Genomic DNA, 26,156 nt, shown 5'->3' on the forward strand with positions numbered 1-26,156 from the left:
AGAGCGGCACCGTCGTTGCTGGTACTTGTGTGTTGTGCGTGCGCTGTGTTGAATTCTTTCGTCGATTTCGCTGTGCTTCGGCTACCACGATGCCACGGGAGATGATAATGCTGCAGCTCGGCCAGTGTGGCAATCAAAGTAAGGCGGTAGCGTTTAATTCGTCGTCCGCTGCATCGAGTGCGACGCTTGTTGACCGTTTGTGGCGGGAATGGCGTCTGCTCCAAACAGTCGCTTAGAATAAAATGAATTCCTGCTTTAACATAGCTTTGTCCTTTTGGTTTCTGTCATATCCCCACTATTCGAAAGCATGTGTGCAAATCACCTCGTTAACGTAATAGAACTGACTTAATTCAAACATACTTTCATATTTCAGTTGGCTTCGAATTTTGGAAGAAGCTGTGCGCCGAGCATGGCATCAGCCCAGGTACTGTTTTTCCCCCGTCTTTGCTGCCTTGCCAGAGTCTAACAACGTTTTCTCTTGTTCAGAGGGAGTCCTAGAAAACTTCGCAACTGATGGCATAGACAGAAAAGACGTCTTCTTTTACCAGGTACGAACTTCTTGCTCACGGAACATCATCGATCGTTTGAGCTGTCACACGTTGCGTCGCTTTTACACACGACTTACCCGTTTCATTCCTTTAAATCCCGACAGGCGGACGATCAGCATTACATTCCTCGTGCGGTACTCCTAGATCTAGAACCACGAGTAATCAACACAATAATGAATTCGCCGTATGCCAAGCTGTACAACCAGGAGAACGTCTATCTCTCGCAGTCTGGTGGCGGTGCTGGAAACAACTGGGCTGTCGGCTACTCGCAGGTGGGGACAACCACAGTGGTGCACGTTAGTCTTGATTCTGTCGCACTGCAGTCATCTGCTTGTAAAAGACCTGGGCCGGGATTTCGTTGCGCATTGCCATTCCTTTTCCCGCATCGTCGACAATTAGGCTGATAGGATCAGCCGGCCGTAAAGGTTGGATGATGAGAGCGGCATAGAATCGAGCGGAAGGGCATCGCAGCAATGTCACGGCCCAGAACCGGTCAGACCTTCGACATACTGCCTGATGCAGCATTTTGATCAGCGTTAACATTTGCCACAGCGACGTCCGCTACTTGCTGATAAGACGTCGTGGAAGCTTCATTGCGAATCTTTTATTGTGCTGCTTTGTTGGTGGTATTCAGTAGGCAGATTTGCCAATGTGCTGCGTGTGTGATGCTCCTGATGACTTGCAACGTGTACAATGTGACTGCTGCCACTACTTTTAAGGGCGATAATCTTTTAAGGTTGCACTACACGTGCAGCGCCACTCAATCTTGGCACTGCGGCGCATTCTCAGCTCGTGTAAAAGCACTGCCTGCATGTTGCATTCTATGAAAGTGCTCTTTGGCTTTCCTAAGGTCCACAGGCCTTCATAAAACTCTGTGAATAGCCTTATTGTGCACGTGTGTGTCGGTAAGTGTACATGCTGCTAGTGTGTTTGTTATCAATGCGTTTTAGCATAGGGATCACCCGCTACCTGGAGTAGCATGCCAGGTGGTCAAGCAGGCCAACATCTCCAGCTTAACAGCAAAGTTTTTGTCTCTCATGCTAGTGGTAGCAGGATGGGGAAATTCAAGGCAGTGACGTGGCTTCCTGCACAACATGGACGCGGCTTAACTGTCTCTCTTCTTAGCAGCACTGCTATGCGCCATGAAATCCCATTGTGTTTGCTTCTTTACTGCAACTCCGCTTCACTTTTTTTGGGCAGTGGAGGCACTTCTAAGACAATTTTCAGCGCAAGTATATGAAGTGTGGGCGCAGCTGTGCTTTTTGTCAAGCTTTTCTAAAATATATATATATATATATATATATATATGTGCTGTCTTTTTTCTGAACCTAGGGGGAACGTCTCCATGAGGACGTTTTTGACATCATTGAAAGAGAGGCTGATGGCAGCGACTCTCTGGAAGGCTTCGTACTCTGCCACTCAATTGCTGGCGGAACAGGCTCTGGAATGGGCTCGTACATTCTCGAACACCTGAACGACAGGTATCTGTGGTCATCTTTCCAATATCTGGGACCGTCAGAATAATTTCCAAACAAAAGAAAAAAAAAGTATTTGTGAGTGGCGGGGGGGGGGGGGGGGGGGTTGTTGCTAAGATGTGATGGGCCTTTGCACTGTGTCAATAAGAAAGCTAATGGAGAGAGACCTGTATGCCAATTTCCCCCTCTTTTCATAGCAACAGCAATAAGGGGTTACGAGGAGCTTGATTTTTCATTAGTAGTAATTAACGATTTGAAGCGAACAGAAAGTCAGAGAGAGCATAGGGGAAACTAATTCTTAAGTTTAATTTAAATGTCCAAATAACAAGTTAAAGAAGCACAAAAGTCACACCTACCAATCCTCCTGAATTTTTAATAATGTTTACAAGAGGGAGCTTCTTTCATAATTTTACAAATACTGCATCAAGTTTTACAGAAATTAAGTTTTGTCGTAAATCACTTGTTGGTCTGTGAACCATCCTTTGGAAGCCTTCTGATGGTGAAAGAATGCAAGAGGTGTACTTGCTTCAAGCAAGTTTATACAGGCAATTCCTGAAACAGGTGAGAACGGCAACCGAAATGTCACTGAAAAAATAACTGTGCTCTAAAAACAATGTGTTGCTTGTCAGTCTCTCCTGCTCCAAGTTTCTTGCTTCTAAAGGTAAATCATCTTTAATATAGTGCATATGTATCCCTGAAAAGGCATGTGTTCAGTACCAGGAATTATATTCTGGAAGCGGGGGTTAGCAGAGACGACGACAGCCATTTTTAAAGATTTCTGTTCCCTCATTCTAGCGTGTGAATCAAGCACATCGCTGGCATATGATAGTATAAACATAAAATGCATATGTTGGCATGTAAAGTGCGCTTTGCTGTTAAAGGGAACACGGGAGTTTAAAGCAAATAGAATTTTTTTATCTGATATCACACTTGTGGTTGGGTGGCGCTGGCACCTTCCTACACACTTAATGTGCAGTACGTTGACACAGCTTCAGTCGGCACCTGCGGCTAGAGTGCCAGCAAAAAGCGAGACGCACAGTAGAGTGTCCCACTTAACATTGGACCGCACTGTACATACAATATAATGACATATATGTGACTTGTGCTGAGCAGTATATCGGTGTAGTGATAATTTTGGGGTGTATCAGGACCTCCTAACGCTCGCCCTGGTTACAGGCCTTCTCGGGGCATGTCTAATAAAGGTATGGGTGCCATACACCCACGTCCTCTGGTGTCATTTTAGCATAATTTCACTCATTTTAAAGTTCACAGGTTTGCATGTATGCGAAAGTGGACAAAGAGCTAACTTGCCGCAAGTGGAAGCCGAGTCCCGATCTTCCACATTAAGTTTGCGGTGCTTTACCAGCTGAGTTAAGCTACCGCACTAGCCTTCCTCCTGTACGCTTTTGTTAATTAATTATGTTTAATTAATTGTGTTTAATTAAAATGTTGAAATAAGGTACATCAGTCGTACAAAAGTGCAGTGTACCTGCTTTCATGGACATTTGTGCTGAAAACTAATGGCTCTGCTCTGCTGGAAACAGACTGTAGCCCCGTATGCACAACCAGAAAGCACAGTAGATGCTGAGAAAGCTTGCTGCACAAATGCCCACATGAGGCATGCTGTAGTGTTGGTAAGGAGCCTCTAAGTAATGTAAGTAATGTTGGGAAATTTAGTTGACTGGTCTACAGGTTTCAGAATATGTATGCCCAATATTAGTTGAAAAGATGTTATTTTGGGGGTGATTGTCAGTGTTTGGCAATGTAGGTGGAGATAGTAATTGTTCAACATGGCCACTGTCTTTGGCAGTGACAAATACATTTAATATCGTCCTTTTCATTTTGAGGCTATCTATGCCTCCCGCGCATTGGCAGAGTGTTTAGCTTGGTTGTGGAATTTTATTGCAGAGTATGACGATGCTAACATTCTAATGTCATTGCCGTTATGCGAGTCAGTAAAAAAAATGCAATGCGCTAAAGTTATCAGCAATCAGTTTTATTTATACAATTATGTAGTTTGTACCCGCCCTAGTGGCTTTGGTGTTGTGCTGCTAAGCTCGAAGTTACGGGATCGAATCCTGGCCACGGTGGGCACATGTTGATGGGGGTGAAATGCATAGACACCCTTGTACCGTGCATTGAGTGCATGTTAATGAACCCCAGTTGGTCAGAATTAACCCCGGAGTCCTTTATTACGGTGTGCCGCATAATCACATCGTAGTTCTGGCACGTAAAACCCCAGAATTTAGTTATGTAGTTTGTAATTTCAAACGATTTGCCCTGGCGGTACTGGCAGAAAGATCACTTTCGTCCGATACAAGTTGTGTTCATTGCACATGACAACACTTTCAAGGATCTGCGATTTGTTCAGCTGGAGAAATTTGAAATATAATGTGTGTTGACGGCCTTGCTTGGAAGATGTTTGTAAAATGTGATCATATACTGTTTTTGGCATGTGTAATTACCTTACCATGTTCCAGGTTCCCGAAGAAGTTGATCCAGACGTACTCGGTGTTCCCGAATCAGGATGAAATGAGCGACGTGGTGGTGCAGCCGTACAACTCAATGCTCACTCTAAATAGGCTTACACAGAATGCGGACTCAGTAGTTGTCCTCGACAATGCCGCTCTCAACCAGATTGCAGTGGACCGGCTCCATATTGAAAACCCATCTTTTGCTCACATCAACACACTGGTGAGTGCTGTTTTTGACATGGAATGAACGACGTGACCTCTTCATTGCCGTAATGTCTCCTTGCTTGCCATTCAATGGGTAGTGCAGCAGACTTCTTAATTGAACAGCAGTTAATTTGACTCTCCTGTTACTGTGGCTGTGTTTTAACCTCTATAAGGGAGCCCTTTTTTTTTTTAAACTCTTTTCATTTGAGCATTGGGTAACTTCAACCAATTTTGCCTGTATTGCCGACTGCGTCAAATCAATGAAAATAGACTGCAATACCTCTGCCAAAACAATGTCACGAAGGTAACACTTTGTAACTGCAAGAATACAGGACTGCTTTGTAAGGTACTAAATCAATTAATGTGGTTTTTATGGTTAGGCAGCATTAAAGGAACGCAAAAAATATACCACACCCCTCTGTATCAGTGCTGTAGCCAGAAATTTTGTTCGGGGTGGGGCTCGCTCACCTTGCAGTGCGGCCTCCTCCTTATAGAATTTGTCGAGGGATCAAATACATGAATACCAACTGCATTGTCATTGCCAATGCCATTGTATATTAGATGCTGCAAACGAATTACTGAACGCTACGCACTGTCAAGTATTTTTTTTTTTTCATAAAAGAATATATTCCTATGTCCCAAAAATTGTGGCAGAAATAACTGATATCAATGCTGCCGCCTTTTTTTTTCTATTTAATAAGTAAAGAAAATATCACACGAACTTTAGAACTACAGTTAAACCTGCTTATAACGAACCTCCATATAACGAATTCCTGGATATAACAAAGTTTTTCGATTCCCCACCGTTACTCCATAGAAGCACATGTATTTGAGACCTCTACGTAACGAAGTGGCAGCGGGAGACCCCCTCAATATAACGAATTTCCCCCTCCGACCACCTAGAGATTTCGGCCCAAATTTTGTCATTTTTGCGCGAGCAGCAACCGGAAGCACCTTCTCCGCCGCGATGGAATGCGAAGGGAGCGCACGTGTGCGAGGCGGCCCTGCATCCCTCGACCCGGCGATCTTGCCGCCGCGGGCGTGACCTTTCCCCCTCCCTTCATTCAAATCTCATCCTGCCGCTTGCTGCAGCTGGCCTAGCCCGCCAAGCCACCACTCTCTCCTTTTCCAGCTGATGTTGCCGACGCGCTGGTACACGCTGTGGCACATCAGACTCGATGAGCGCGGACACGCGCTGGTGGTGTGTGGAAGCGCCGCTGGAGAAGCGAGCGAAGTGACCTTCGTGCTGTTGTCTATCGCTTCAACGCAAACTGAGCGCCGAGAACACACAGCACGCAGAAAGCTACGAGCTGCCGACGCACCTACACTGCTAGACTATGCCCCAACGCAGATCGCCTTCAAGATACAGCCTGCGCGACCGCGCGCCGCCCCGCTATCTCTCCCCCCTCGCTCTCTCGCCGGTGCCTCGAGCGCAACGGAAGAAGGCGCGCTTCCTCCCTGCTTTTCTTGCGCGCGCGAGATTTAGACGCGGTCGTCGGCTCCCCTCACACGTTTTCACTCGCACATACAGCATAAGGCGCACGGCGACTGCGTTATCGCCCTCGGACTTTAGGGTACGGCCACGCTAGCGGCAAAAACACGCAGCAAAAACGCGCATCAGAAACGCACGGCAACGCGTCATGCCGCGCGCGGCAACTGGGGCAGCTTTCCAAATAGTTCTTCAGATATGTATCTCCACAATCAGCTCGCATGCGAAGAAGCGCTCTGAAAATACCTGTATTTTCAGCGGGGGCTATGCTTAAAACCATAGGGCCACTGTCCCTGTGGCCACGGAGAGGCAGACCTAGTCGCCCGGAAAAAGAATTTTCTCAATAATAGGCTAGTTACTTCTCCTGTTTTCTCATATTTTACTTTGCCTGCCCTGGTCCAGCTGATCGATCACATTGGGCACGCTTCCTGAAAATGGTTGGAGAAAATTATCAGCTGCTAGCTCACAGTCACGGTGATATTTAGTATTTTCGTGTGTGTGAAAGATTGAGAGCGCGTGCTTTAATTTCTGGAAAGGCTTGGACACGAGGGCTCCAGTGCAGGCATGTTGGCCCAAGTTTATAACAGCATTAACCCCATAAAGTTCCAGAATTGAAAATCTTTTAAAGAACGCCTTTGGAAATGTCAGTGCACCTTTCGCGTCGAAAGTTTATGAGAACTTTATACCCATAAAGTTTCGTAATTGAAATCCATGCGGTCCGTAGATTCCGCGGCCGCTGCGAGATGCCGCAACGCGCCCGCTCGCTATCGAAAAGCCCTTGAAAGTTTGTGCTCGGATGGAGCTCCATGCGTTACGTGACTCCTGGTGCAAGGGTGTTGTCACAAAATCCAGCCCGAGTTCGCAATGTTCGTGCCGAAATGTCTTTCGAGCGTGAAAAAGACGTTGTAGACAAAATCTAGAATGATTCCCGGCGTCAGTGGTAGTTTTGGTCGGCGGTGCATGCCGGCACGAAAAAATTTCGGGGGGGGGGGGGGGGGGCTGAAGCCCCATCAGCCCCCCCCCCCCCCTGGCTACACCCCTGTTCTGTATGTTTCTTGTGTCGTAGTTCAAGAAAAACCAGTCTTCCGTGTCTTTCTTCATGTGTGCTCATGTTGTAAAAGAGAATGGATGGAAGCAACTTTATTAAAACCGTCTCTTTTTTTTTTCTGTCACTCTTTGGCTCAGGTCTCAACGATCATGTCTGTGAGCACAACAACCCTTCGATATCCCAGCTACATGAATAACAACCTCATTGGTCTGGTGGCACCCCTGATCCCAACTCCAAAGCTTCACTTCCTGATGACAGGCTACACACCTCTCACAACTGACCACGAGGTGAGTGTGCTGGATCTTATCGTCTGTAGACACTCACCAAGCCCTTTTTTGGAACTAGACTGGAATAGTACTCACACTTCCAGTAGTATAATTTATCATTACAGCTTAAAGGCCCACTGCAACAAATTTTTTTACTACATAAGGAATCCTACTTTCAGATAGTGTAACTAGATAAAGCAGCCTCCATGCAAAGTTTTATGTTTGAAATACAAGTCGATACTTCACGAACAGCATCCAAAAATGAACATTTTTTATACCAACACAGGAAAAAAAATGGATTTCAAAGTACATTTCTTTTTCATTTGTCATAGTTGACCGTTGTAGTGTAGTAAATGTTCTCGAAACTTGCCAAGTTCAGTCTTTGGCTCCTTTAGGATACGGTGTAGTCCATCTTTACCGATGAAAAATTAGCTAGGCATGAGCAGACGCTGAATCCGTGATGTCTTGGCAAGCTGCTGCAGAAATCTTCAAGCATGTACGGTAGTTTATTTGGTTGAATAAAATTCTTCTTCTTCTACTACTTCTTCATTTCTTTTCATCTTTTCTAGCTTTTCAAGCCTCCCTTCACGGTAAGATTGCTGCTTCTGGCATTGCAGGAACGTAATTTACCTATACGAATCGGCTCGTTTTCCTGTTTACGTACTGTCCTTTTCAGAGGTGCTGCTGGTTCATGGTAAAATTTAATCGTCTTGTTTACTGGTTTAACAATCCCTACGCTGCGTTTATGCAAGGATGGATTTTGTAATCAATGGCGAATCTGGGATAATTCTGACCACATTGTTTTCATTATTGAGCACCAGAATCTCGGCACACCACACATGTTTTACATTCCCCCGCTTTATAAATGTGGCTTCTGGGAGTTTGACCGTGCGCTTGGCGACAGCACATCCATTCCAGTGAGCCACTGTGCACTAGATTGCACTGTTCCATCTCAGGGATGCGTGGATTTAGGCTAGCTGTAAACTCTGTTCATGTTGACTGCGCAGGCAGGGTCAAAAGTTTATGGGTTGCAGGCTCTGTGATAGATGTCCAGTTTTAACTTACAACCATTAAAACAGAACAATACTATGCTGGTTACGTACACTAGTACATGTAGCACATTTGAAATCCAGGCTGCATGCCCAAGTGCTGAAAGTATCCTGCTTCTTATTATCAGATCCTGCATCCTGTAAGCTTTTGAGCCTGCCTGTAGTCGTGTGAAGATTTATTCGAGTGCAGAATACCTGAATGCTCCAAATTTCAAGTAATCATTTAGATATACTCGTGCACGGGTTACGCTTTTTTTTTTTCACAATTTTGGTGACATGCAGCCCTAACATGACAACTGGCTGTTTTGGTCCAAGTTTTCTCTCTGTGCGTGATCCATGCAATCTTGCTGTACCAAAAGAGCGAAAGCTTTTGTTTTCTTATAATGAATTTATTTGCTCCTGTGAGCTCCTCTTTATGCATATATGACAAGTCTGTGTATTTTTTGTCAATGCCGAAGTTGTAGGCAGCTGCACGCTTGCCGTGCTGCTCAGCGTACGCCACAACCCTTAGCTTGAAAGCAACACTGTACGCTCTCGGAAGCTTCCTTCTTGCAGCTTCACGTGAAAATATTGCTAGCCTGAATTAGCTCTAACCAGGCGTACACTACAGCTCTTTCAAATTTTTCTCAACTCAAGCGTGTACAGTAGTTTATTCGGTTGAATAAATAAGCACTAGAAACATTTCATTTGGCAATTGCAGTTCGCTGAAGTTTGGTCGGTGTGCTTTTCCTAGCGGTTCATGTTGGGCAAACTGTGGCTTGTCACTTGCCCGCAGGCGCCCAGCGTGCGTAAGACGACTGTGCTTGACGTCATGAGGCGGCTGCTGCAGCCAAAGAACATGATGGTTTCCATCGGGCACGATCGCTCAGCCAGCCATTGCTACATCAGCATCCTCAACATCATCCAGGGCGAGGTAGATCCGACCCAGGTGAGTCCGCTGCACAAGAGAAAGGAGTAACCAGCGGTTTTTAAAAAAGTGCAGTGTCTGGCCAAGCCATATAGAATTTCCTCTATGGTCAGAGTCTTATTGACCGAATCCGCAAGCAAGAAGATCAGACAAGTCTATGTACAAACCATGATCCCCATGGAAGCTCAACGATTGCTCCGCCAGAGTTCCCTGTAGTAATTTTAGCAGGAAACGTTATGGAGCGGTCTAATACCCCACTCAGACGATAAATTTAGTAACACTTTGAACAAGCGTCACTTTGGTGGCATGCCGCTAGGTGAGAAAAGTGTCATTTGGAATTGATGGCAATGTCCATCCGTAAACGAGCCTGCGCATAAGTTAGGCAAAAAATTCTGGTGTCTTGCTTGTGAAAACCGCCGCCTGATTATGAGGTATTCCTTAGTGGGGGACTCCGGATTAATTTTGACCACCTGGGGTTCTTTAACGTGCACCTAAATCTAAATACTACAAAAGTGTTGTTGCATTTCACCCCCATCGAAATGCGGCCACGTGGCTGTGATTGAACCCACGACTTCGAGGTCAGTGGCACAACACCACAGCCGCTGCATTGCCATGGCGGGTTTATTTTTGTGCATTGCCATGGCGGGTTTATTTCTGGCGTTGCTTTTTGCAAAATAACATTAACACATTCAATCGTCGCAAGCAAAGACAAGATGCCATTGTATCCAACGTGACGCGTGCTGCACATTTGGTAGTGCCAAAGTATGGGCACCTAAAAAAATGACTACTTTCATTTGAAAAAATATGATGGCAGTTTTCATAAGCGGGGGCACTTATCACTTTTGAAATCACAGGAAGCAGCATTCAGAATTAGTACCAACTCTACATGGAGCACCGCAAAAAACCCTATTCTGTAATGTTATAGATTGTTTGCGTTTCTTTTTTTTTTCACCCCAAAAAATGTTGCGTGCACAATTTCAGTCTCTTCTTATATTCAGGTACCAAGACTTCCCATATTTTGTGCACCTAGTCATGGTTTATTTTCAAACATTGTGGAAAGCAGCAGGCAGTTCTGGTGACATCATCACGTTCAACCCGAAGTGCTAGCATGTCTACCTGCCAGTTCTTTGAATGACAACCCCCACTGCTGTGTGTTTGGCAGATGCGACCTTGAGGAAAGAAGAGTAGGGATTAAGAAATTGGCCTTTGCATAAAACGTATTTTGATCAGCACGAAAGCTTCTCGGATAGTACCAGCCCTCGTGTTGATTCGATTAGCTATCACCATTGACCGTTGTAGAGCCTCAAGCTTGTCAGCGCTGCATATTTGGAAAGTGTCACAGTGTCCTGGATAAGGACATAGAAAGAGCACACACACCTGTGTACATATGTGTCCCATTCTGATAACCTGTCCTCGTGGGGCTGAAAAACTTTGTTGAGGTTGATTGCCAGAGGGATAACTGGAGAAGCCTTAGTCCAGAGCCAGCGTCTTGACAAAGAGTCTTGTCTTCGTGCACTTGAGCAACAGCTGCTCACCTGATGATGGCATGTTCTCTTGCTAAAATCCTTGCTCTGCGTTGAGGCTTTTCCTGGTTTGTCTGCCCACTATCAAAAAGTCTGTGTTCCATAATTGCCTTGTTTCGCCACGATTGCCGGAGCATGTTTTCTACCGGTGTCACACAAGGGCACTTTCGATTGCAATCCAGCCCGATTGTGATCAAATTTTTCTGTAGTGATAGACAGTGATCTCTGCTACGTGGTCCAATCATTTGGATCAAGTTGGGTGAGCTCTAGCACACCAGCTGTTGCAAACAGTGTCCAAAGCACTTCACAAATTTGCCTGATACGCAGTTATAACCCTAGTGCAGACATCAGCCTGCAATCACAATCGAGAAGCTCAAACCAATGGACAGATCACAATTGACTAGAATCATACAGGCAAGGAGTGTAGTGACACTCAATCTGGATCCAGCTCTATCCGGAAAGGGCTTCAAAAGTGCCTGTGTGACACTGGTATTAGTATGCGCACTATGCTGACATCTACTGAGTGCGGAGGGATGTCTGTGCAGGTGCACAAGAGTTTGCAAAGGATCCGCGAGCGCAAGCTGGTGCAGTTCATCCCCTGGGGCCCCGCTAGCATCCAGGTGGCATTGTCTCGCAAGTCACCATACGTCCAGACGCAGCACAGAGTCAGCGGGCTCATGCTTGCCAACCACACAGGCGTCACCTCGGTACTTAGCTCATCTTGTGCAATACCCGAAGGCTATGGACTTCAGTGCTCGATTATGCATGTCACTTGTCCTGTGTAATGTCACCCATTCTTTCTCCCAACACTTGCATCTTTTTTCACTATGCCATCTCGTGTAAGGTAGTCAGCTTGGCAAAGTCTAAGTTAACCTTTCTGCTTTTCGTTCCTTTCTGTCTCTTTAGTTCGAATGCATTCGTTACATAGACAAATTGTTTCAAGCTATGTATTCTTAATGATAGTGTAAGAATTTAGTGCAAGCATCACCCACAAAATGGCACTGTACCTGCCCTGTGACTCCATGACAAAGTTCACAAAGGATGCCGATATTGAAATAAGTTGGCATTCACCGTTACGCCACATAACCGAGCTTATGCATCTATACATATTCTCTGCGACTTGGACAGCTGTGTATTTGCCTTTGCATTCTTAGATTGTTACTGATAGTAGACAGTGAGCTCCAGCCAAAGCACCACTGATTTGATTTGTGGTAGGTAATTGTTTCACTGAAGTTACTGTAAAGTACCAGATTAGATTGTAATGAAAGGAAACAAACTTACTTTATAAAAGCTGATGCAGCTGATGTTCTTTGCACTTTCACCCTGAACTTGGCTGTTGCAGCTTCTACTCGCAGGTTTGTGGCTATGTGAGAAAATGTTGTGTTGCAGCAAATTCTATTGCTGTGAGAAGCGTTGCAAGATTGTTATCAAAACTAAGATAAGCAGCAGAGACATTCATGTTCGTGCTCATAGTATTAAAGAAAGGCATTGGCAGGTGGAGGGTGTGCATGCAGATGCATGCAGGCAGCACTAGAGCACTGCACGGGCCTGATTTTTCGGCCCGAGCCCGGCCCGGGCCCGCTTTACGAGGCCCGAGCCCAGCCCGGGCCCGTAATACAAAGCCCGAGCCCGGCCCGGGCCCGGGCGTACATGACCCAGACTAGCCCGGGCCCGGCCCGGGCCCGTGGTTCCAAGCCCGGGCCCGACCCGGGCCCGTGTAACTGAGCCCGGGCCCGGCCCGGGCCCGGGCGTTCATTACTAAGCTTAGCTAGGGCCCGCGTGTGCATGACCAGGCCCGGCCTGTAATAAAAAAAAAATCTTTTTTTTTTACTTACAGATTGTGCCGTATCTATCAGCCTCACCTTCTAGAGGTTTAATAAGCTGCAGTATATAAGCAATAAAAGGCCGAAATCTTTGTTTCTCCCACGGGAACATCAGCAATCCGGCCCATTGCCTGTGCTACTATTTTTCTGGTGGTGCGCATGCACTTACCTTGATTTGTACGATATAGTTCTATGATGTCATTTAGCATGCAAATATACAGGGCGTTTCATTTTAGCTGAACCAAATTTTTAAAGATTGCCTGTGGCAGATAGCGCAATTATAATCCTTGATCTAAACTACTCGATGAGGTGGCCATTATTTCCACGAGAAATCAAAACGCCTAATTGAAGAATTAACATTATTATGCTAATTAACGTTTTAATTAATTATTTTATGGCACATCTTTCAATCTACGAATTATAGCCGCCGAGTTCGCAAGGCATATCCACCTGGAACGAATTCTCAGGACTAAACCAGTTTCGAGATAATAATTTTCAAAGTGTCCGACGAAATCAATCGAATCAAATCAATTTATTGTCCAGTTTACATGCTGGACGGTCATTTTGGACTAAAACCTACATATGTAGCTGGGCAGGCCATGTAATGCGTAGGATGGATAACCGGTGGACCATTAGGGTTACAGAATGGATACCTAGAGAAGGAAAGCGCAGTCGAGGTCGGCAGAAAACCAGATGGGATGTTGAAGTTAGGAAATTTGCAGGCGCTAGTTGAAAACAGCTAGCGGAAGACAGGGGTAAGTGGAGATCACAGGGAGAGGCCTTCGTCCTGCAGTGGACATGAATAGGCTGATGATGATGATGATGATGATGTAGCTTGACGTGACCCAAAAGACCAGGCAGGGCAATAGTACAGCAAACAGTGTGCACACATGCACAATAATTCACATATATTTCTAGCTATCGCTGGAATTCCTCATAGACGAAATAGCTATGAACGGAAAGCCAAAGAATATTTGCGTCACGACGAGTTAACAGAATTGGAAAAACTTTTAACAGAATGCATTTTAAACAACACTACAATAACAATACTAGCTATACAAAACAACGCAACACCACCTATACAACATAGCATGAGACTGAATTTTACAAGATGAACATTTGCTAAGAAAACGAAACAGGATTTACATTATATACCCAGAACCATACACAAAGGCAGAATAATAATCACATCAGATACACTACAAGCGACCAAAATGTCAGCTGAGTCCTTTCTTACTGAAATTACCGCCATTTTTGTATCTGTTCAAAGTGAATGGTAGGTAATGTTTAACGACTGAAGCTTATAGAGTGTTCTGAAGTATGGAATCCACCATATCTCAGGATTTCTTGTGTTTGCATTAATGCGACGACGCTCTAAGGATGCTAATTGTTTTATGTAGTTCCAAGCTAATTCTGACATTGATGGCCTAATTGAATATTTAACATAATTACGCGAATTAACTTTTTAATTAATTATTTTACGGCACATCTTTCAATCTACGAATTATAGCCGCTGAGTTCGCAAGGCGTATCCACTTCGAACGAATTCTCAGGACTGAACCAGTTTCGATATACTAACTTTCAAAGTGTCCGACGAAATGCATGGGCGTTCCAGTTAACCTTTTGAGGAAAACACTGTTTTATGCATTGAAGCACAAAAGTAACTGGCCTTAGCGCTAAAATAATGCCATAGTATTAAAACTGGTAATAGTGCGATCGCAAAAGCGGTAACATGGAAATGGTTTCAGGAGTGGTTCTTTGTATAATTTATTTTTCCTTACGCGGAAACAATGTTTGCTTTTGCGGAAAAAAAAAATTAGCGTAGCTTGCACTGGCGGCGCAATGCTAAAGAGACAGCAGAGAAGATGGGCACCAGCTAGTCCTGGCTTCTGGGCTAGGCTAAGCACTACCAAGTCATCCCCAGCATTTCCCGGAATTGATTTATTATTGATTGATTATCGATTAGCTATTGATTGGCTATTGATTGTCTATTGCAAGATATTGGCCACGTATTTGGGATAGGTTAAGCACTGCCAACTTATCCGAATTTATTGATTATTGATCAATTATCGATTAGCTATTGATTGGCTGTCGATTGGCTATCGTAAGGTATTGGCCACGTATTTGGGCTAGCTAGGCTAAAGTCATCCCCAGCATTTTCGGGAATTTATTGATTATTGATCGATTATCGACTAGCTATTGATTGGCTATCAATTTCCTATCGATATGCAATTAGTCCCCACCATTCTTAGCTAGACTTAACCAGGCTCGGCTTCGCTAGTTCACAGGTGTATGTGCTATTGCGCTTGGACCCTTTCTGCACTGCTGCCAAGATCGGCCGACATTTTTGGATTCAGCGGACACATTAGACCCGGCTGAAACACCTCCGCTGTTAAAAATGAGAACTCCATCTGTTTTACTATTTTATTTGATAAGATATAGTCATCTGATAAGATATACAGTCAAGAGAGCGGTGTGGATCTGAGAACAAACGCGGATAACTGATATTCTAGTTGACATTAAGCGGAAAAAATGGAGCTGGGCAGGCCATGTAATGCGTAGGATGGATAACCGATGGACGATTAGAGCTACAGAATGGATACCAAGAGAAGGGAAGCGCAGTCCAGGACGGCAGAAAACTAGGTGGGGTGATGAAGTTAGGAAATTCGCAGGCGCAAATTGGAATCAGCTAGCGCAAGACAGGGTTAATTGGAGATCGCAGGGAGAGGCCTTCGTCCTGCAGTGGACATAAATATAGGCTGATGATGATGATGACAGTCACCTTGCACGTGTCACTTCAGCTTGGCACAGAATGCATTGAAACATGCAATGCATAACGGTCGGGTGTGTTCGAAGGCCTAATTAGGCCCTTCAATGAGCGGGCCCGAGTCTGGCCCGGGCCCGTGGCTTCAAGCCCGAGCCCGGCCCGGGCCCACGGCCTCAAGCCCGAGCCCGGCCTGGGCCCGGGCTTTAACGCAGCTTTAAGCCCGGGCCCGGCCCGAGCCCGCCGACAAACGCTTCGGACGGCCCGGCCCGGCCCGTGGGCCGGGCCGGGCCCGGGCTTTTGGGCTGGCCCGGGCCCGTGCAGTGCTCTAGGCAGCACAACCAAGGGCAACAAGGGAAAATGCTTACTGTTAATCTTTTTTCTGACATCCTGTTTTACTAATCATACTCTTGTGACTGGATGGTTGGGACGGTTTAGCTTGTACTAAACCACTGATGAAGTTTGAAAAGGAATAGCATCGGTGGGCTGGTTGGTTGATCGTGATATATCATGGCAGTGCACTTCGATACAAAGACGTAACACAGTAAACAAACATGAGAGCTGTTATTGCGCCCATGTTTGTTCACTATGTTATGTCCTTGTATTGAAGTGCACTGCCGTAATACATCATGTACAGTCAACGAGCGATTTCTCGCACACGAAATTTTTCAGGCGCCTTCACTGCACCGCCATGTACCCCATAGAGTCAGTGTATAAGAACGTCTGAAATTTCGGACGCAAAAACCCTTCACCGTCCAATTTTCCGGACTTTCTGTCATGACCACAGGTCGGAAACGGCATTATCAAGCCACCACCAAGGCAACGCTAGGCCTACCTCCTTCGACATTCACCACCAAGCTTCTGGCTGTTCGGTGCCCTGTATTTTATTGAAAGAATTCGCCGCTCTCAGCAGTGGCGCTGGCGCCGCCTTTGTAATCCTCACCAATTGCTTCGAAGCTCGGAAAGCACGATGCGTTGCATAATGCTGGGTCCCGAAAGTCAGTTCCGCCTCTATACAGCAGTGTTACGCGGTGAATCATACGCGAAATATTGCAGTGAAGCATACCAAGAGTGGGAAGAGGCAATTGTCTTGAGACACAGTATATATTTCTTAATTATGCACGCTTGCACCCACTGTCTTCTGTCACAGTGCGAGAACTGATATGCCTAATAAGTGTACTGGCAGGCCTTCAGAGCTATTTCGGATGTTCCTGTGGTAATTTAAGCCCTTGGTGGCAGTAAAAGGCATGCATTCATTGTTTCGGACATTTTCGCGGAATGTCATTATTTGCTGAAGTTTCTTTTGCCTTCCTTCATGCAGGGCTTTTCCTCCCCCGTTAGGTCTTTCAAGGGAAAATGTAGCCAAATGTTTTATTTGTTCTTATGGAGGGCTCCCTCTTTCCTTGAAAGTGCATCATTTTAGCACATTCCTTCGCCTCATTCAAGCCCATCCCAAGAGCGTAACTTCTTTCTGATGAAATTCTCCTGTTTTGTGAGAGAAGTTGCTTTCATTGATTTCTGCGACGGCTGTATTGCATGACATTATTTTACTTCTTTTTTTTCTATTGGGAAAACTTTTTCTGGCCTGCTGTCACCGTGCCATGAAATTAAGTCTCCATCTCTGTGAACATCTGTTTTGCCCAGCTGTTCCAGCGCACGTTGCAGCAGTTTGACAAGCTGCGCAAGCGAGAGGCCTTCCTGGAGCAGTTCCGCAAGGAACCCATGTTCCAGGACAGCCTGGAGGAGCTGGACGGCTCTCGCGACGTTGTCCAGGGCTTGGTTGACGAGTATGTCGCAGCCACGAAAGCGGACTACCTCTCGTGGGTCTCGCGTCAGGTACGATAAACAACTTCAAGTATAACGCAATGCAGAGAGCATGGGGTGCATTTTGTTCTTATTGAGATTTTCATATTTGCTGAAAAGTTAAGCTGCAGAGGAAGCATACTATTAAAAGTGCGTGTGGCCACTTAAATGCAGTCGAACCTTGTTGCCAGAATATCACATCCAGCATGAAGATACCTTTGTTGTAACGGATACTCACTACAAGCATATATTAGTTGCGTGCTGATATTGGTGACAAACATATTAGATTTACCTAGTTATATCCATGCTTGTCATATTGAGCTTCAACTGTTGCTCTTCCACAGAATAACTTAGTTACGTCATACAGCCACTGCTGCCATGCCAATGTCATGCATGATACAGTCGTACTCACTTATAACGATACCGGTTTTAACAATAGATTGGATATAACAATGAGCAGCCGATGCACTGTAACCTTTTTGTATTTGTTCTATAGCAAAATAAACCACTTACTATAATGCTCCCATGCGGCATTATCGATTATAACAGTTAAATTTGGCCACAGGGTATGCCCCCCCCCCCCCCCCCCTCTGATCAATAAATGCAAGAGTGTAGAAAAAAAAGGGCATGAGCCGCCACATTTGCCTGTGCTTCGTGCTTGCACACCCCGCACGGCACGTCTTGGTCACATCGTCCATTATTCGAATATCCCCATGAATAGATACTCGAAAGGCGTGCCAACCTCGCACACCTTTCTCCCATCTTCCTTCCACCCATCCGACGTCAGCACAGTCGCTTCGTGTATCGGATGGGTGGAAGGGAAACAGGAGAGGGGGCACGCGAGGCTGGCGATGCGTAGGACGATGCGACGAAGACGTGCCGTGTGGGGTACGTGACACAAAGGTGCGCCGCATGCAGGCGGATGCGGTGGCTCGTGTTTTTTATTGTATTGTTTCCTGGATTTTGCGTTCTTCTTTTCGGCACAGACATCCAGTAGCCAGATTTAATTGGTTTAGCCAGTATTGCAGTATGGGAACGTTGTAGTAAGCGGTTTATTTTACCATAACACACCCACAAAAGTTCACATTGCCAGGGCTGCTCATTGTTACATCCAAGTATTGCATGGGAACGTTACACCTAGTAAGTTGCTGAAGTGTCTTAACGAATGTGATGGTCTGCTAATTCAACAAAATAAAGCACACTTGAGAACTTATAAATCTTTGCATTTGCTTTACATTTGCATTGACCCAATTCTAATAGAAGCTCGTTTAAGAAAACAGTGTGTATTCAAACCTGTGCACACCTAATTTTATTTCATTGTGTCACCGAAAAATTTTTTAACATTTATTATGGTTCCAGTGTCGTCCCTCAGAAAAGGATAAAACATATAAACTTTACCTTGAAATGATGGAAATTTATCCATCCTTTGGGTACGAAATTTTGGTCACTGTTACACATTGGTTCAATAGAGAAGGTGTCGTTGCCATGGGGATATTCGAATAATGGAGGAGGTCCGAAAGATCAGTTCATGACTGTAAATTAGTTCTTTTTTGGCTTTTCTTGACCATGAGCCATGTCATTGGCAGTGCAAATTGCTTCCTAAAACTGTCGATTGTACATGTTACCAAATTTATATTAATTCATCTTAAATACTTTAGAAATTCCAAAATGGCTAATGAGGTTTACAGATGACGGCAAGTTTCAAAGAATGTCTGTTCGATCAATTCTAAAATATTGAATACTCCCACAGTGCAGTATTATTTAGCTCCTTTAACGTGCCTCTAGCTTCCATTACAGACGTTAGCCAGTTAATAGCGCTTGCAGCCTTAACTGTATTTTGTGTGTGTTCATTGCGATGCTATACAGTAAAATCTCGATACGATCTTCACAGGAGCCGTAAAATAAAGCGTATCATCCGAAAATCGTATCATCCAACGTATTATGAGGAAAAGAAAAAAAATGTATCATCCCGAAAAATGTATTACACAGAATCGTGTTAACGAGGTTCCACTCTATATACCCCACACACAACTTCCATGGCTGTTCTGACAACCTTTTTGCTTTTGTGACGGTGAACAAAATGGTTTTTAAAATAACAGTGGTAAGCCCCCAGTCAGGATTTGGTGATGCCTGCCATATGCACTCCAACCCAATTTTATTCATCTGTAAATTTCCTTCTCATGATCAGGGTCCCCTGTGAGTAATTGACCTAGATAAACATACTCCTTTACAGACTCTAGAGGCTGACTGGCGATCATGAATTCTTGTTCCCTTGCCAGGCAATTCAACATTATCTTTGTCTTCTGCATATTAATCAACACCACTCTTACACATTATTGGTTAAAAAACAGTTATATCAAACTAAAAAAGCACCTTCCAGTTCAGTAGAGGGCATAATTCGATATAAACGTTAAAAATAATTGAACAGCATAACACTTAATTTGTAACAGCACTTCATTGACAAAATGGGCTAATACCTGTGTCACACTACCACTTAGACTGATCAGAGTTGAAATTCTTGACTATTATTGGCTCCCTCCCACAGCTTGCGCTAAAGAGCCAATCACGACAGAGAAATTAGATCCAGATCGGGCTTGATTGCGATAGAAAGTGCGCCATGTGACACCTGTATTACTTTCAGTTTACTGTGGCACGTAATAGTCCTGAATCTTCTGCTTAAATATCTTCATTGCCTGGAAGAGCACGCATTTTTCCACTTTGTCCAAGGACTCTGAGCAGCTGAGGCCGCAGCCTACCACATTCATGCAGAAGTGTCAGTACAGGGTGAGCGCACGCATCATGTTGGAGTAAGTGGGCGCAGGATCCGAGTTGTCCTCACTGTTCCTTCCATGCGTGTCCTGATAGACGACGTCAGCAAGGAAGTCCTCGTTCGCAAGCCCTCCACTGGTCGTGGCACCTTTGTCCGCGCACACTAATTTCTTCACCCGTGACCTGTCAATGGCTTCTGAAAATGCTGACAACTTGTTCCAAACTTCGTGGGAACCGGCGGCGGCTTCATTGCACTCGTCGGATAATTTCATATAGTTTCCTTCCTAATGTCAGTCCAGATGCTGCAGCCACGTCAGATTTCGTTTATCTCCGCGCTCGACTCGGTAATTTCCAACTTCATTACGAGCAGCAGATTCATCATTTGAATGCGGTAGTTCCTTGCAGATCAGTTTCTGCAGTGTTGCTTTTCAGTGGAAAAAAGTCTTCCATCTTAAAGTGCTACAGACATGTAACGTGGCTGTGGTGTATTAGTACCTTTTGGAGAAGACAGTCTAGCCAGTTTGTGCCTATTTCAGAATTGAGACATGTTTAACTATTTGTAAAAAAAATGTATAAGATGAGAACGAGAAGCACACAGGACTAGCGTCATGTCCTGTATGCTTCTTGTTCTCAATTTACGTCTTTTTAGAGATACCTGTTAACTGAACCGTTAGCATGGCAGATTCACGAAAGGCTCGTCCATCAACCTTGCTTGTGTTTATCGTGCTAACGTAAATACATATTGCATTGGATCTGATGTATGTGTTCTCCTCACGATTACGCTTTCTGAAACAAGACTGGTTAGAGTTGTTGCAATATCTTTACGCACCTTCTTCTCTCTTTCCAGTCAACTGTGGCACCAAAGTGAAGTGGGCTTGTACTACTTATCATTTGATATTCCATGTCCGGCTGCAACTTCTGAAAGCAAATTCTGAAGACGGGGGGGGGGGGGGGAAATAACTGTGTCGCAATGTTATCCCATTGTAGAAGGAGCTGTGTTTCAGTGTGTGCTGCTCAATTCCTCTATAATTACATGTCTTCTGTACATAGATAAAATATTGAACATGCTCAGTCATGCACTTTTCGAGCATTTGCTTAGTACCGATGCTTTGCAAATGCTTATAACGCACACTGCTCTAGGAAATGGCATTACGCAATGTTGTTGAATTGTGTTTCGAAGCTACTGTAAGTTATTCTTTGTGTGTGTGTGTGGCATTTCTCGTAACTGTTGACCTTATTTTTGAGTTAGTTGTGCCTGTAGTTTGAGCTGCCTTTGGATGTCAGAGACTCCAAGACATTAAAAAAAAAAGGAAGCAGGTTTTATAATGTGTGCCAAAGCGACGCACCAGTGGTGCCTTTTCAGTTGGGGCGTGCAAATATTCAAAACATTTGAAATCGCAAATCGAATAGTATTGTCCTATATGATTCGGTCCGTAATTGAAAATCTAAATATTTTTCGGGTAGTTCTCAAATACTTCAGGTCATCGATTTTACATGTCAAACATGAACTAGAAGCAAAAATGCGATAGCTAACTTTCATTCCATCCACAGTGGACATAACTAGAGTAAACAAACTGCTTATTTGTGCCTAATGCTTCTTTGCACTTTTAATAAAGCATGCTTAATAATCTGCACTGTAATAACAGAAACTTTCAAATGTGAAAACCAGGATGTGGAAATTGTTTGATACAGTAGTAATAGTGAGAAGGCTGTACAATAGGCACCGGGCGGCCGTTGTAAGGCGCCAGCGGCGCGCCGGCGATATGCTGGGGAACAGCGCCGCGAGCGGCAGCTGTCGGAGCACTGGCATGTGAAGCAGACGACGGGACGAAGGCGCTCGGTGCTTCCAGTGATTTGGCACTGCGGGTTTTAAGGGCTGACGCACCGGAAAACGCATTTTCGTGTGTCTGTTTTTGAGAAAGGTCGTCACTTGTACGAGGCAGATCATATTCGTGGCATCAAGTAGTATATAAAGCAAAAAACGAGCGCAAATTGTGATGCAAATGCACCACGCGAACGGAGCTCCGCGGCAAGCTAAGACGTGGAACTCCAGAAGTTATATTGCAGATGTTATTTTGCTGTGCGCGTTAACATTCTCGCGTATTTAATCATGTAAATAGGTGAAGAACCCAAAAATTATGGACAGAAAAAACGGAGACATACGTCTTTCTTATTCTGTTTCTTGAGCTGCTTCGCCGATCGCACATGTGTCAGTAAGTTCCCGTTCTCTGTCCGTTGTAGTTCTTTTATCTTTGCAATGATTCCCCATTCTTAATTGCTTATAAACTAGCCCAATCTTCAGTCACGCTTCATTTTATATAGCTTAGCGCGACGGGAGCCGTCGGTGGCGGTGAGTGTGAACACGCCACTGCGTTGGCGTTCGCCGTCGATGCACAGCACAGTCATGTGCCGGACGCAAGCAGAGTTGGGAATTGCTAAAAAGGAAACTGTACATTAAAAGGAACACTGATACACTGATAAGACGGCAAAATGACTACAAATCTGAGTGTTCGCCTTCGGTGCCCACACTCCGGAGCCGTTACACTGCGTAGGCGAAGACAGGCAAGCGGGACACGAAGCTTTTGCGTATGAGCGGCTCTTTCATTAACGTTAGAACAGCTAGACCATAGCAAATCAGGTTCGGGAATGTACAGTGCCCAGCGATTGAAGCGCTGGAAGCGCGCAGCTGCCGCCGTTTTTTTTTTTTTTTTTTTTCGCGCCACAGGTGAGCGCCGTGGGACCAAATGCAGTCATAATGCGTTACGAAGGTTCTCGCTTTCACTATACACCACAATGCATCAGTTATGCGTCCCCAGCGCTTACAGTCAGTGCAAAAAGCGCTGGTGACCATGCGATTCGAGTATCGCGTTTCAATTGCTGAGCACTGTACGCGCTGTTGCCTACACACCGCACATATAGAGACTTTCCGCCTGATAAACGCGATGCCGCGATGAACGATTGAATTGAATGGCCTAACGAGCTTCAGTCATGTTTCAGTAACTGTTGGTGCACCTAAAAACGCAACATGTTTGATCAGACTTGGTTTCACGGCAGCGCCTGCTGCGCGCGGCCTGGCCGCCACATGCCAATACATTCGCTGCGCCGCCGCATGAAGGCGCCACCGGTCCAAATTCATCCCGCGCCCGGTGCCTATACTCGCGAAATATTAGAAAAACATTCTGTATTCGATTAACATCTCGGACTATTCAATTTGAGTTGGTTCTGGCGCTATTCGATTTGTATTCGATTTGTTCTCAAAAACGACTATTCGCACACCCCAACTTTTCAGGAAACATCTGTGATGTGCACTCTGTTCCATACTTAATGGGCATAATGTTAAACTGTATGAACTTCAAACTTGCATTTATGAATTAAGTGCTGTGGAATAAAGGTGTCTTAGTATTATTTAGATTGTTGTGTTTGTTAGGCATGTTGACGTGGAGTTGAGATTACTAGATCTGTCTGGCTGTAAAGTACTAATTTTGTTTTACACTTCAAATGTATATATCAGATGCATGGCTTTACTAGGGGTATGTAATAAATGCGCTTTAGTGGATTAAAGTGTTGCATTTTCTAGTTAAGGCTTGTTAAGGTGCAGCCGAAATTAGCAAAAGATTTGTTTGCTTTCAAATACTAAAGTTGCCAACATTGCCGGGTCTTTCGCAGTTTTTTAAGCAGCCTTGCATATGTGAACATTATCTGCTAGATATTCTGGAACGAGTTGTTAGACCTCAACAGAATGTTCCTGATGCTGTAAACACAGGCTTTTGCTTAATTTAGTCCTGGCCTTTAACTTGTGCTTTTCTGTGTGTGTGCGTTAATCAAGGGGTTCTGCCTATTTTTGACTGTATGAGGAGTAGACCCAAGCTTGCTCGAGGAAAAACTGGCTGGCACTACAGCCGTTCTTAAAATTTGCATTTGTTGTCTTGCTTCTGCAATAAGGACTCAATACCCTGATTATGGTGCTTTTGTGCATTTTTGCCACATTGCACAGTATCCTGAGTGTTCTTGAGGCACATGGTTTCGTTCAGGCGTGGTGACATTTTCATCAGTAGTGAACATTGTTGAGCAAGCAGAGAAATTAGAGTTTAGAAGAAAAAACTTGCACCATCACTGCACCATGTACAACACATTATTTTAGTAGTGTATTGCAGCCTTTTTTTTCATTGGCCAGAAAGGATATGTACGAAACTGTAGTGAGCCTCAGTAGTGAACTCTGAGCCATCTGTCAAGCCAATACTTGTGCTTACCATCATTCCTATGCTGGTTCAAGTAGAGAGGAAATGCTGAGAGAAACCACATAGACAGTAGCGCCACATTTCCCCTAGGGCAAGTTTCGGAAATTGTTTATAGTGTGTGGACTAGTAAGTAGGCTCAGCGGGACAGCCACATAAAGGTCACAAGCAATCACAGCTGCCAGTGACATCTTGTCATTTCTTAAATCTGTGTTTTTAAATGCTGGTAATATATTTAGGGTATCTGGCCTATTTGGAAACATACTTCATAGCAATACACTGTCCTAAGCAGTGGGATGGGAGTACTATTTTCCTGTCATCCACTTAATCATTTGTGATTGGCTCATGAAAATTTCAATCATTAGAAACAACTGAAAGTTTTGAATAGGAATGGGACTACCAGTAGTGAAATTTTTCTCGCACTTCTGTTCTATTGAACAATGTGCTTCTAAATGCCTCAACTCATGCTCACGATTATAGACACTTCTTTACAGTGGTAACTTTAATGATAGCTTGCACAAACATTCACACATCATGGAAATGCATCTCTTAAAAGCTATTCTAGATTTTTAGATTAGGAATGTGTACTGCTTGGTTTTCACACATGCTCTTCACAATTCTGAAGGAAGTATTTCATTTATACAGATGTCTTCAAAGAGTGCAGATTTTTTTATAATTTGTATGCACCGTTCTGAATTTGAAGGTTACAGCCTGTCACCAGTGATTCAAAAGTTTGTCAATTCATGTTTTTTAGATTACTAGCCAGCCATAAATGGGAGTTCTATTTCTGTCAGAAGATGTTAATAGCAGTTCGCTAGTTTCAGCCATGCACAATGCATAATTTTTATCATTTAATTCACACCGTACAACATTTTGTGTTGTGCGTTTTTAGATGGCAGGCATGGTAAAGGCATGCATTGACTTTGTCATGTTAGATCCAGCCTTCGCTTGTCTTGTAAGGCACGGTATGGAACCAGGAGCACGGGCCAGGAATGGCTTGCATTGTCGTAGCTTTGCTGTCCTAATGTGGTTAACTTGATGAAAAGTCTTGCAACCGCCTAGAGGATTTGTCTATACGGCAAACATGCTTATTTTTCTAGGCATTGTGTGTCACACACAAGCAGAGCCGAAATGAAGCGGTAAAAGAAGAAAGCAAGCTATTGTAGATTGTATTTATAACCTTCTACATTTGCACGAGTGATTCTGTCACAATTTGTTCAGACGCTCTGTTTTGGGTCTATGTATGTTTAGTGACCACTCAAGGCAAGAATCTGAACAGGGGATTTCTAGTAAATATATATGAAAAGTGTTCTGCACTTTTCTACATTGACATTTCGTTCTGGCCTGCCTGTGCATGCAAAGTGCTGTTCCTATTCAGTGCCTTCAAGGTAGAGTTGCATTAGTCATCTGTACAGCTGTGAACTGACTAATTTATCATTTCTTTGTGTACTACTTACTGCTGTGCATTTGTGACACATTTTGTTGTTTGAATTGTTATATTAAATAAAATGACACCTCAGGCAAAGCCAAGAAAACAAGTGAATGCTTGTCATTGCGTCATCTCCTTCTGTCTGTGAAAACAAGTGAATGCTTGTCATTGGGTCATCTCCTTCTGTCTGTCACTGTATCATTGTGCCAGGTACTTGCATAGTGTGTGACATAATGTAATGCTTGATTTTGGTGAAACAGCGCAGACAACAGGATGGGTGAAAGCAGACAGAACGGTGCGCGGGTCCTGTCCTGTCTATTTCCATCTGTCCCATCGTCTAGCTGATTGGA

General features: G+C 44.4%; 1 protein-coding gene across 1 annotated transcript; it reads left to right on the plus strand.

The window, feature by feature from the left end:
• On the plus strand, positions 1 to 25,915 carry LOC119441774 (tubulin gamma-1 chain). The gene is made up of 11 exons (XM_037706383.2): positions 1 to 138; positions 374 to 424; positions 487 to 548; positions 653 to 820; positions 1,881 to 2,029; positions 4,504 to 4,717; positions 7,376 to 7,525; positions 9,329 to 9,481; positions 11,529 to 11,690; positions 17,215 to 17,406; positions 20,990 to 25,915. Exons 1-11 carry the CDS (start codon positions 90 to 92, stop codon positions 21,008 to 21,010), a joined length of 1,371 nt encoding a protein of 456 aa, XP_037562311.1. The 5' UTR covers positions 1 to 89; the 3' UTR covers positions 21,011 to 25,915.
• Positions 25,916 to 26,156: the final 241 nt, after the last annotated feature.

Source organism: Dermacentor silvarum, chromosome 2 (genome assembly GCF_013339745.2).
Source record: "Dermacentor silvarum isolate Dsil-2018 chromosome 2, BIME_Dsil_1.4, whole genome shotgun sequence".
NCBI classification, from domain to species: domain Eukaryota; kingdom Metazoa; phylum Arthropoda; class Arachnida; order Ixodida; family Ixodidae; genus Dermacentor; species Dermacentor silvarum.